Consider the following 12014-nt stretch of genomic DNA (forward strand, 5'->3'; position numbering starts at 1 on the left):
CCCTGCTTTCCCCCCTGACTCCTTCACCCCCTCATTCCCCCCGCCATGCCCAGAAGAAAACAAAACAGGAAGACTCTGTCACTGTCAGGTTATATTTAATAATTTATTATAAGGTTTAGTTGCGCAAAAAATAAATGAGAACATGGAAGGTATATGAGTAAATGGTGCAAAGCAGAAGAAAGCATGACTGAGAACATTTACAAAACAATACACATACATATGTGGTTGTATGTGTGCATACGTATATATTCTGCTGAAACCTACAAAAGAAACCACACAGAAATTGAACAAACAGACAAAAAAATAAATCCTTAAACAAACAGAACTAGAAGGCAGACCTGAGAATTAGGATCTATGCATCTTTTGGCCTTTTACAAATCTGCTGAATTACCGAGGACAGAATCCCAGTAAATGAAGGTGTTACCATGACAGCTGATAATCATGTCAGCATACTGTGTGCCTGGCTCACCTATACCTGATTCCACTTTTCTCTTGAAGCATATGTAAAAATGTTGCTGGATACACTGTTTGGGGTTTTATTTTGAAAGAGGTTAGTGGTGGAGGCATCATGAGCCTGCCTACAAATCAGGTACTGGTTCTGCTTGGCTGGCTAGGAAGAGCATCACAGCCTGACAGCAAAAAGCACATTTTGCACAGCCTTCTCCAGTGGAAAGCTTTCTTCACGTGCACAGGAAAATAGGGACCAAGTTTCTTCTGAAAATAACATGGACACAAGGCTTCTCTTCACTATCTGAGCAATAATAGCATCATGTGGTTATCCTACACTTCAGCTAAAAATCTAAAGTCCTAAACTAAAGTGTCCTTTCAACTTAAGTTGTTTACAATGTCATACACCATTAAAAACATCTTGTTTTGGTTTTCTGTACTGAACAAGGACACGTTGCCATGGATGTTTGTTTTTTTTTTTTTAAATTTCACTTGCTGAAGGTTTTCAGATATACAAATGCTTGAATGTGAAATTGATGACGATACACAGAACTGTACTACTAACAAGTTGGTTTATTTCCTGAGTTGTCAAATGTCATAGCAGATAATTCTAAGTTGTGCACAGCCTTACAGATGAAACCTTGTAGCATTGGGTCATTTCTTATGGTCCCCCTGATAATGAAATTCCAAAAATAACAATGTAATGGACTTGATTACACAGAAGGTTTCGTTTGGAGTGACAAATTGGAGATACACAAACATCCATAAGCTGAGAAGATGATATTGTTTTACTGCTTTTAGAGACCATCAGAATACATCCCTGCTTTACTGAGGGTAAAAAAAAGGGAGAGGTTGAGGTTAAATATCTGGAATACCAGATTGTTTTGATTATTTGTGGTACTGCCCTTATTTCTTTTCTCTCTTGGTACTTTCAGCTTGTCTTTTTGAAAAAAATTGCTTATTTTTGAGATTTGAAGACAAAACAAAATCTATAGTGCACTCCTTTGCAGGTATGTAATCTGTTTTAATTCAAATTCTGTAAACATATTAGTTCTACCAGTAGGATAATCCACAGGGAAAATCACATCACACATAGCATAATAAGAACAATATGTTATTTTTTTTCAAAAAACAATCTCAAAACAACAGCTTCATTTTTGTACCATAGCAATATCAGTGAACAGCAGCTGAACAAGTGACAAATTAAAACCACAAAGAAAACAACCCCAAACTTATCAATATTCTTATTGGTTTAAAAACTAGCAAGCTACACAAAAGAGAAACTTCCAAAATCTCAATTTGAAATGCAATATTAGAACTCTTTAAATATTTTATGAGTCTGGCAGGTTGGGACGCAATATTTGTTGTTTGGATTATGTAAATAGACTTTCCAGTGTAAACAAACCATTGTTTATTGCTGCTTAGTTTCAATATTTCCCATAGATTTGTCCTTTCCTTTTGGAATTTAAAAAATTCTTTTGAATAAACTCCATCAACTGTAATTTGGAAATTTTATGTTGAGCAGTTACTGTGCTATTTCAAGCTGTATCACTAGCTCAAATAGTTAAGAGGGAGGAAAAAAGAATCAATGAAGCAAAATGACACAACCATGGATAGCAACCAGCTCAGCATACCATCTAAACTGTAAAATAGTTCTGTGGGTTTTTTAAGGTCTTAGAAACTTTGCTGAAAGGAAATAAATGTAGTAAAATATCTTGTCATTAAAAAACTGAGTTTTGAATACCTTGAAGGGTATTCTAGGGTAACTATCATCTGTGTGACTTGAAAATGAATATATGAGATTAAAGAGAAGTAAAACCTTTTCCATAATAGTAAAAATAATCTTTTTCATTGGGTCAGAAAGGGAAATGTTTAAATTTAATGTTCAAAAGAATATTCAATGATCAATAGTACAACTAAGTCTTTCAAGGGTGTAAACTCACATCTCTTTGAAAAAGACTTCTGAATGTAGGAAAGGCAGTCACCAGAGTTTGAATCAACAGGATGAAAAGAAACTCACAGTCTACGAAAGAAGGTGAAAGTTAGAATCTGTTATTTTCTTTATTCATTTTAGACAGATTCCTTTACCTTAAAGAACTTTGACTGTAATATGTTCATGATACTGCTCCTTCTGCTCTCCCATGGCTGTGAGTTTTGGGGTAAAACAGTGATTCAGTGAGGAAACAGGCTGTTCTAAGGGCTGGACCCACCAAGGAACACAAGAAGCTGGACACCCCCTCCTTTGGCAGGGTAGCTCAGCAATTAACCTTCTTTATGACCTCCACCTGACCTAAATTCCCACCCACCTTCTCTGCTAGGCACCTAAATGTTTTGGAGAATGTCAGAAATAGCAAGTTCTAACTATACTGTGCAACTCAACCACCTGCCTCCGCTCCAGGTCTTATCCCAGGACTAGGGGACAGGAGGAGAGGACCAAGGAAACACAGCAGGCAGAACAGGTGCCACCAGCATTTCCTAGCTTACTCCTGACAGTTCCAAATAAGAAACCTTACTTCAGAAAAAGGAAAGATTTAATATTCAGAGGATTGTTCAGATGATTGATCTCACTACTGGTTTCATTTCTAGGGGTGTTTTGTTTTGTTTGTTTTTTTGTGTGCTTTTTTGTGTTTTGTTTTTAATGGATGATTATTTTTATTATTGTAATCATAAAGATATCAGGGCACCAGGACTCTGGTTTTTCAAATTTACTTTTAAATCTTATGTGCACCATGCTCCTTTAAATATGCTCTGTTACAGAGCTCTGTGAAAGCCCAAATCAATGGTATTTATTTACAGAAGCTGAAACTCTGCCTCAGTGAGTACTCCCTAGTGCAATTTCCTTCAAAGCTGAGATGCTCAATAGGAGTTAATCCTCTGAACAGCTTTGTAAGTCTGACACTAAAGGTTATTTCCAAAACCAGCCCGTCTGTCTACAAGATAGGTGCTAAAATGTTCTTTTAGGCTTCAGACCCCAGGAGTAGAAGCTGTTTGCCAAGCTCTCAGACTGTATTGTTCAAGGTGTAAGCAAGGCAACACAAGACATTTCCCAAGCACGCACATTCCTGGAGAACCTTGTTGGGCTGTAGCACAAGGCTCCCCTTCACAGCTGTGCCTGGCTGGGCTGTGGTGCCAGGGCAAGTGTGGGCTCAGGGCGAGCACAGCTCCTTTGGTATCTCAGGCAAATGGTTCCACCCCCAGGCCAGACACCCACAGCGCTCTTCCAAACACTAAACTGGACCAGGCTTTTCACTGCCACCTGAAATGCTGGCTCATCCAGCATCCTTCCTGCCAAATCGCTCAGGAAATGGGAGACCCTTCCCAGCTCTCTCCCAGCCTGCATCAGACAAGTCAGCACGCTCCCTCCCCTGCCTTCTGAAGCTGGGCTCCTGCACAGGAACAACTCATATTTTCAGGATGAAGAGGAGTCTGCAGGGCTTGGGAGGACACTCTTCTACCAAGAGGGTCCTTGTCTCTGCTTTTGTCCCTACCTTTTTTTATGTTGTTGCTCTTTTCTAATACTACAATGCATTGAGAGTTATGAGAAGAGTATGAGAGAGACAAGCATCTGGATAACCATGGGATAAATGAGTAATGAGTTTGCCTACATTTCCTTTAAATCAGGGGAGTCTCAGGAACTGTGATATAGCCTCAGCTGTGTGTCAGATACCACTGGGGCAGGCTGCCACCATGCCTCAGGACTAACCAGTGCCACTGCTCTGACTGATTTCTTGGCCCTGATAAGGCTTGATTTATAAAGCTGCAGATTTACCTTACTATCTGTGCTATAGTCTTACATATCCCTCCATATAACTTAGGATATAATGTTTGAGCTAGAAATATCAAAGGAAATGTACAAAGCTATCTAACACACATTTCAAAAGATTATTTCCACACTATCCACATTTTTAGCCTGTATAGTTAGATAAAATAATTAATATGAATTACTAGCCATGGCTGACACATTTCTACTAACCTTATGCTTACTTAAAAAGACAACTTTGTAATTTTACAAAAAAAGCATCACAGTGGTTCTAAAGGGTATTTAACACCTGTCTTAACAGTTTATTCAATTAGATTGTGACACTAAAGAATTAATTTGTAGCATTAACCAGTACATTTTATAAAATTATTTAAGTGATCAATAGCTTATCATACTAAGATATAAACAAAAGCACAGTATCTTTTTTTTTCTTCAATACTTTTCTCTGTTCGTGACGATGTCTATATGTGTATTTGAAAAGAGGACTGTATGTTAGAAATATTTGCATGTATTAAAATTAATCTCTTTTACTACTTTTTTTTCCCTCTGAAATAAAACTGTCTTAAGCAGACATTTATTATTTTCTTTGAAATGTCTATAATTTACCCAACAATGTTAAAATGGGAGGAACCTTCCTACAGAACTCTGTCAGAACATTTTGAAATTAGATGAAAAAAGGTTGAGCACCTCTGTATGTATTTTTACGGATCATAAAGGAAGATATCACACAGATCACACAGAACTCAATGAGCTGTGAAATATTCTAAATTATACTTTTGACAATACCTGGCTGCAGTGAGTTCCACAAAGCTGTGTGATAACATTGGTGGTGCATTATGCAAAATACAGTTTTTTTCTATATTGCATAATGGGTGTCAGGCAGATTGGTACTTGGTTCTTCCAGCCAGGTAAGGGAAAATGCTTTGTAAAGAATGCAATGTAGAGCTGTGAATCAGACTAAGCACACGACATTGTTTCCAGCTCCTGATGAAGGAGAAGTTGAATGCCATGGGGAAGAGTTTTGTGCTCAACATGGCCCACTGCTGTGTGCATAAGTGTTTGCCAATTTCTCCTAATCTTTCTAAAGATTACAGAATCTGGTTTTATTTTTGTTGATTTCTTACCACATTCTTCACTTCCTTTCATAAATGTCTCTACCTTTTTATAGTGATGATTTTCAAAAAATAAAAGGTTAGCATGTATCATTCTTCGGTAAGAAGTCATAACACTATTTTTTTCATATATTTTCTGTTTTTCCTTGCAACCATCTCAAATCAGAACAATTTCAAAAAAGCAGTTCTGGGTATCTCCTGCCACAGCTGATCATCTATGGAAACTCAGGAAATGCGACAATTAACATCCACAAGAAAAAATTTATTTTATGTCATTTATTCTGTTTGAAGTACTGGAGCAGTGATGAGAATAAATGTTTAACTGAAGCCCTTATTTTCATTATTGGTATGGAATTGCCAAACCAGCCAATTAATTTTGTGCTATTTTCTATCCCATTCTGACTTGCTATCATACAATTTTTAAAAAGACTGAAAACAATGTGTCAGCTGATTAAAAATTAACTTCATTCATGTCAAATATTCTCACTGGAAAAAATCTACTGTAAAATATATTAATGCACTTGACAATCTCAGGATTGTAAGAGAATGTAGTAAATCTGTTGAACTTCATGAAGATTTCTGCATCAAAGCAACAAAAAACCCCAATAAAATTCATTCTTTGGGACTTTAAATATGATTTTTAAAGATATTAACTTTTTCCTATTAGAGAACCTATTACTTTCTGAGTTTGCATTCAGCTTAAAAGGAAATATTGTCTCCATTACAGCTAGCAATATTCATAAAAATATGGACATTGTCAAATGCTTTAATTATATTTAATAATACTTAAACCTCAGTTACTTTCATATGTGTTTTAATTGTGTCTAAAAATCTGTTGAGCTGCATAAGCTTGTAAAAATCCTTGCAAAGTGAAACTTCCATTTTCTTCAACAGTACCACTTTGCCAACAGATACTAATATTTACGTTTCTAAGCACAATGTAATTTAAGTAATTGCTGAATACGCAGGACCTTCACCCATCACCTTTTACTGTCTTTTAAGGACCTCAACAGGGAGATAAACTTCTTGTTACAACAAAGGAGTCAATATTCCTTGAGGTTTTTTCCATTCCACCATAAGCTTATCCTTGTTTCCAATATACCTCACCTTTTTATCTAAAATAAAAAGTGACAAGCATTTATTTATAATATCAAGAACGAACCCTGCACCCTTCATGTAGAGCAAGATTTTATAACTGCAGAATTCATATATCCAGCCCTTAGATTTTAAAATTGTGTCACTACAGTGGTGTTGCACAGTCATTATCTTCTACTTACAAAATGCAGGCAGGCATTTTGACCAGTTCTCTGTGGTTAAAACTGTAAAATTCTAGTATATCCTGTTGTGTAATAAGTGTGTTTGGAAAGAGTCACAAGTATTAGAATGATGTATGGAAAAATGAAATTTTCCAGTGCTATTGGATCTATTCTCGTAATCAAAGAGCAACTTTTCACACTTTTTCCACTGTTCACTCCATTCCATGTGTGGATAAAAGCCACACTTACTCCTTTGCAGTAGGTATAAAAAAGAGCCAAAATACACTGATATTAAACACTAAAGCAGAGATTAATTGGAACTCATTACTCCTTCCTTTTTAGTATTTTGTAAATAATCCCATATTTCATGCTAAAATGCACAGCCATTCAAGACAGTTATATTTTCTAATGGAAAACCACCCTGCAGTTTCTAGGTTACCAGATGAAAACTAGCACATGTGGCTGGTGAGCTAAGTCTGGGTAGAGGTTTATATGCTGCAGGCTGATGGTCTTTGTCTGTTCTAGAGATCAAATATCTCAAAAAACCCTACTCCTCACAGTATTGCCTTTTAGACTGGAAAGCTGAGCAAGCATGAAGTTAATTCCTTTTCTGATAAATGCAGTACATAGATATGATTAACGATTGACCTTTTTTTCTCTTTGCCGTAAGCAGGTAAGGGTCGTCACAGATTGCCTGCACTTTAGCAACTTCTAAATAAATGGGTGCCTGAAGGCTGTATTTTGTACTTAAATTATTGCTATAGAGAGCACTTTAAAACACTTTTGCCCTCAGACACTCAATTTCAACCCTTCTTCCAGCAAAGTCTTATTAACTTAGAACAAAACTTGATTATAGTTTTCTGCATCCCAGGATGCAGCAGGATTTCTAGACATGTGTTGTGGAGTGAAGTATTTTACCGAAATGTCATAGTAGACTTTTGACAAAACAAAAGAGAGCAGCTATTGTCAATATCTTGACACACTCCTTTGGTTTGTCAATACATTTTCAAGTTTTACTTGTAGCTTTTGTGGAACCAAAAAAAGAAGAAAACAAACAGCAAAACCTCCCAAAGACAGAACTTGATACATGTGACCATGTATCTGCCACAAAACGTAATGTCTGAATATTTACTCAGTAAAATAGCAAAGTCCCTGCTACAAGAGATTCTCCTTTCTCTTTCACATGGGCAGATGAAATTGTTTCAAAGGAGTGTACTCACAGATAGTTTAAACTATAAATAATGACATATGGCTGTTTAAAAAATGGGACTATCCAAGTTCCTTAGCATCATTTGATGATTTATTAGCAGTCTCTTTCAATTTCACCTTTTCTGCGCCAAGTGACTTGAAAATCAAAAGTACCAGCATGCATCAATCTATAATATTCACAGTAAAGATATATTAATAAGTATATTTAGTAATGCCATGTGTTATTGGTTTGTAGGGGTGAATATATTGTTATCAAAGGGTGATTTCAAAAAAATGTAAATCACAGTTACAATTATATTTTCCTATCACATCCTCTGAGACAGAAATAAAAGCAGAAGCTTTCTTTTATTTCCTTTATTTTATCATGTACTAATGCTGTTCCATTTGTACCAGCTGTACCTGGTTACCACTGAAGACATTTTGCTGCCCTCCATCCCTTCACAGCTCATTAGCTGAAAACAGAGAGCAGCTCTGGGGTCAGGAGTAGTCTGTGTGCCTTGCACAGGAGGAAAGCCGAGACTGGAACAGGGTCCCATGGGGTCCCTGGGTCTATTTAAAGGCCACTGTAGTCTCTAGGCAGGCAGCTCTACCACGTGTTCCAAAAGAGAGTTTTCCTTCTGGTGGAAGCACTAGGAGCTGTACAAAGTGGTCTCAGTGGCCATCACTTAGGTTATCAACAGGCATGTGCCAGGAATTAAAGCAATTCCATGAGAACAGAATTTTCTGGCACACTGCTGTGACAGTGTCTGCCTGGTTCTCATGGAGCTTTTCTGAGGAACATTGGTGGAAGCTGTGTGAATACATCAGTGTTACAGTGATATCATCTGCTGTTCTGGAGTGGCACTAGTGGCAGCATCCACTGGCTCTGAATACTTTTGTGCTTCAGGTTACCAGCTGTCTTAGACTGTGTTACAGTACATTGTAAAGTTGCATCCTCATTTTCCAATCCTAGTGTGCTTGTGTTTGGTCTCTACAAGAAATAGGTTCCCAACAGGTCAGACTTGCTAAAGATTTGTTGTGTTCTGAAGCTTTGTTCAATTTTCTGTGTATTGTATGAGACCTCACAGGTATTTTACAAATGTGAGTTGAGAGGATGGTTGCATTATGCAACAAAAGCAAAATATTTAGTAAAACTGCTATATATGGCCATATATAGCCACAACTGCTCTAATGCCCTCTTCCCTCCTTTTTTGGTGTGTTTTCTTTGAAAATAGCATCTACATTTTCATTAACTTGACAATATTCAAGTACTGCATAGGAAGACAAAGCCACAGACAGCAACTGCTCCCCAGGAAACAAAAAGAGAACATTATATAGATCTTATGCTTTTTATAGAAATACTAGTTGAAGTACTAGGTTAAAGTATTTCTAGTTGAAGTACTAGGTTGAGGATTTAGATAGGTTATTAAAGTATATGGACACTGGAACTATAAAGCATATTCTCCTGTTTTGCCTTTTCCCCACTTTTGGGCTATGTAGAATGACTGGTATTTAAGTCATGAGGAAGAAAGTTACTTGGACTTGAAAACTGCATTGAAACTGTAGAACATATTGAAAACTTAATTTAAGGAGTTTCAAAGAAAATATATTTAATTTTAGGGCAAGTGGAAGAATCCCAGTTGCAAAGGAATAAAAATAATTGACCATTTCCCCAAAAGGCAAATATTTGGCAAAGCTGCACTGAATAACAGAATTACATCATCATCGTTTTGTACCAAATTTCATATTTAAAGTTTGCAAATCGGAAAATTTCCCTAAGCAAAATGTCAACTGAATCTTTTTCTTAAATGAAAGTGTGAATGAAGCTTCCTTGATGGGTACAGCTCTGAGAGCACCCTAGGTACAGTGCCCTGACAGCGTGGGAGAGCAGTTTTTCATTTCAGCTCATCAAAATATTCTCTGCAAGGAGCCATTCTATTCCTGAGTATGGCAGCACTGTGAGAAGGAAAAGAGGTAGTGAATGAGACGAGGAAAAACAGAAAAACAAATAAAGGTGATTGTGGTGGGGTAGAACTGTTTCATTGAAGTGGATCGCAAAGCTTTTTTATTCAGCAGCCGTTCACTGAAAGCTGTAAGTCTGCAAGGTCTCTTAGCCAGGAAAATGGTTGGAGAAAAGCTGACCATACTGTATCAGTAAATGTTTAATCAAAAGCAGAAGTTTCTTCCATACCTTTTAATACATATATATATAATGTGCATATATAAAACAACCCAACAGCACTTTTCCCGTTAAATTATAGTACATAAAACCGATTGTTTCATTGGAAAAGAGTCTATGCGTCTCCTCCTTGGTACATTTCCTCAACCTGTCCTGAGAAACAACCAATGAACTGAATTCCTCTGGTAATCATGGCAATAGTTTCACACTGGGAACAGAACACAAGGCTCCTCAGATCATACAAGAGGGCAAATTTTTCTCCTCACAATTTCAAACATTTCAGGGCATCACAAGAAGTACATAAATATTTGATAACAGTTACAAAAATCTAAATGTTCAGGATAGATAAAATTCATTCCCCACCTACAGGTATGCCTTCCAACTTATTTCCTCATTACTGATTACAAACATCTACTACAGTTCGTTTTTTAAAGACGTCTTCCAAAGACAGAAAATCTCCATTGAGAGGTACTCATCCTCCTTTTGAGAGTAAACAGATGCTTGACACATGATCATACAAGATACAATGTGCATCTAGAACAGAAATCTGAGAAGGAAACACAGAAAATCAACGCTGACCAGAAAGACAAGACCAGAGCTCAGCTCTACCATGTCTGGCCCAGCTGTGGCACGGGCAGTTGCCAGCTGGGCAAGTGCCCACTTTTTTTGTTTGAGGAACAGTTTTCCCGCTTTTTAAAGTTAGGCTTGCAGGGATGGCTACCTAAATAATTTGCGAAAAAGAGGATTTTGCAGCAGTTCTGAGGACTAGACTGTGCTGCTGATAGGGAACCTCACAGCTCCTAGGGGCATGGTGAAAATTGCACGTGTAAGGGATGAATTTGTGCCCCAGGAATTTAAGATTAGAGCTGGACCAGGCAATAACCTTACCTTCATGCACCAAACCCTATTCCCAACAAAACATATCAGCCTGCTGCTCCAGTATTTGTGAATGCCTGGCTCAAAAAACACCCAACCACCCTCTAGGGCAGTGGGTGAACCCGCTCGGGTCTGGAGGTGACCCTCACAGCACTGATGCCACATCTTGAGTAGGTGACATTTCAGTGCCTCCAGCGGGAATTGCGGGCTGTGGCAAGGATCTACAGAGGTTGTGGGTGAAGACAGGCTGTCCTGCTGGTGGGGGCGGGAAGGAAGGCCCCCAGTGTCAAACGTGCCATTGCAGCGGAGCCCCAGAAGAGACCTTCTCCGGTCATGCAGAAACCTTCACACCAACCAACACAGTTTCATTTGTTTCCACCACTTTCTTACAACACAGACGTGTCCCCCCTTCCTCCCTCCCCCCAACCCCCCAACCCCCTCCTTTCTGAACATATCGACAAAAGGAACGGCAAAATAAATAAATAAAGACTTAGCCTCTGCTTCGGGGCAGCCGCCTCTCCAGGGTCCCGCATCGGCGGCGCCCCGGCTGGAGCTGCTCGGCGTCAGTGTTCACGGCAAATGGCGGGTGCAGAGGGGGCCGGCGGCGCCCCGGCCCTGGCGGGAGGCTCCAGGCTCAGCTGTCCATGTGCAGCCCCCGGCTGTCATTGCACCAGCCCCGAGCCGTAGCTGAAGGTGTAGCTGCTGGCCAGCGACAGCGGCTGCTGGTGCTCCTCGGCCTGCTCCGACGGGTAGCTGGGAAAGGTCTGCGCCCGGGACACCTTCGCTGAGCCAAGGCTGTGACCTGGAGCGGGGAGAGACATGAACACACAGGATCTAAGTGGGCTTTGAAGCTTTTCACCTCCAGTGGATTAGCTTCCTACTGTCCCACGGTGTCCGGAGAGCAGAGTTGCTTCATTGGGTCCTTTTGGGGCTGCAGAAGAGGGTATTCCCTGTGGCTAAGGGCACAGGTAGCTGACAGATTCCCAGCCAAGGCAAAAGGCCCCAGACCCAACTCAGATATAATTTAGGGTCACAATTACTACGTCACAGACATCTTTTCATAAAAATCCTTTCTTTAGGATTTTTCCCCTTCTGGGAAGCTGAGGCCCCAGAAGAAGAATGTAAACAATGGTTATCTGCTGCTGTGGAATGCAGCAGTTGCACCTGTGACTGGCCCATGTTGGATGAGCACAATT

General features: G+C 39.1%; 1 protein-coding gene across 1 annotated transcript in view; it reads right to left on the reverse strand.

Moving 5' to 3' along the window:
- Positions 1-84: 84 nt before the first annotated feature.
- DOK6 (docking protein 6) overlaps positions 85-12014 on the reverse strand; it is a 257083-nt gene continuing 245153 nt past the window's right edge. Inside the window, exon 8 of the mRNA XM_064705765.1 lies at positions 85-11620. Within this exon, the coding sequence (XP_064561835.1) occupies positions 11481-11620 (140 nt within the window). The 3' untranslated portion in view covers positions 85-11480. The remainder of the gene's footprint in view (positions 11621-12014) is intronic.

Source organism: Zonotrichia leucophrys, chromosome 2 (assembly GCF_028769735.1).
Source record: "Zonotrichia leucophrys gambelii isolate GWCS_2022_RI chromosome 2, RI_Zleu_2.0, whole genome shotgun sequence".
In the NCBI taxonomy this organism is placed as follows: Eukaryota; Metazoa; Chordata; class Aves; order Passeriformes; family Passerellidae; genus Zonotrichia; species Zonotrichia leucophrys.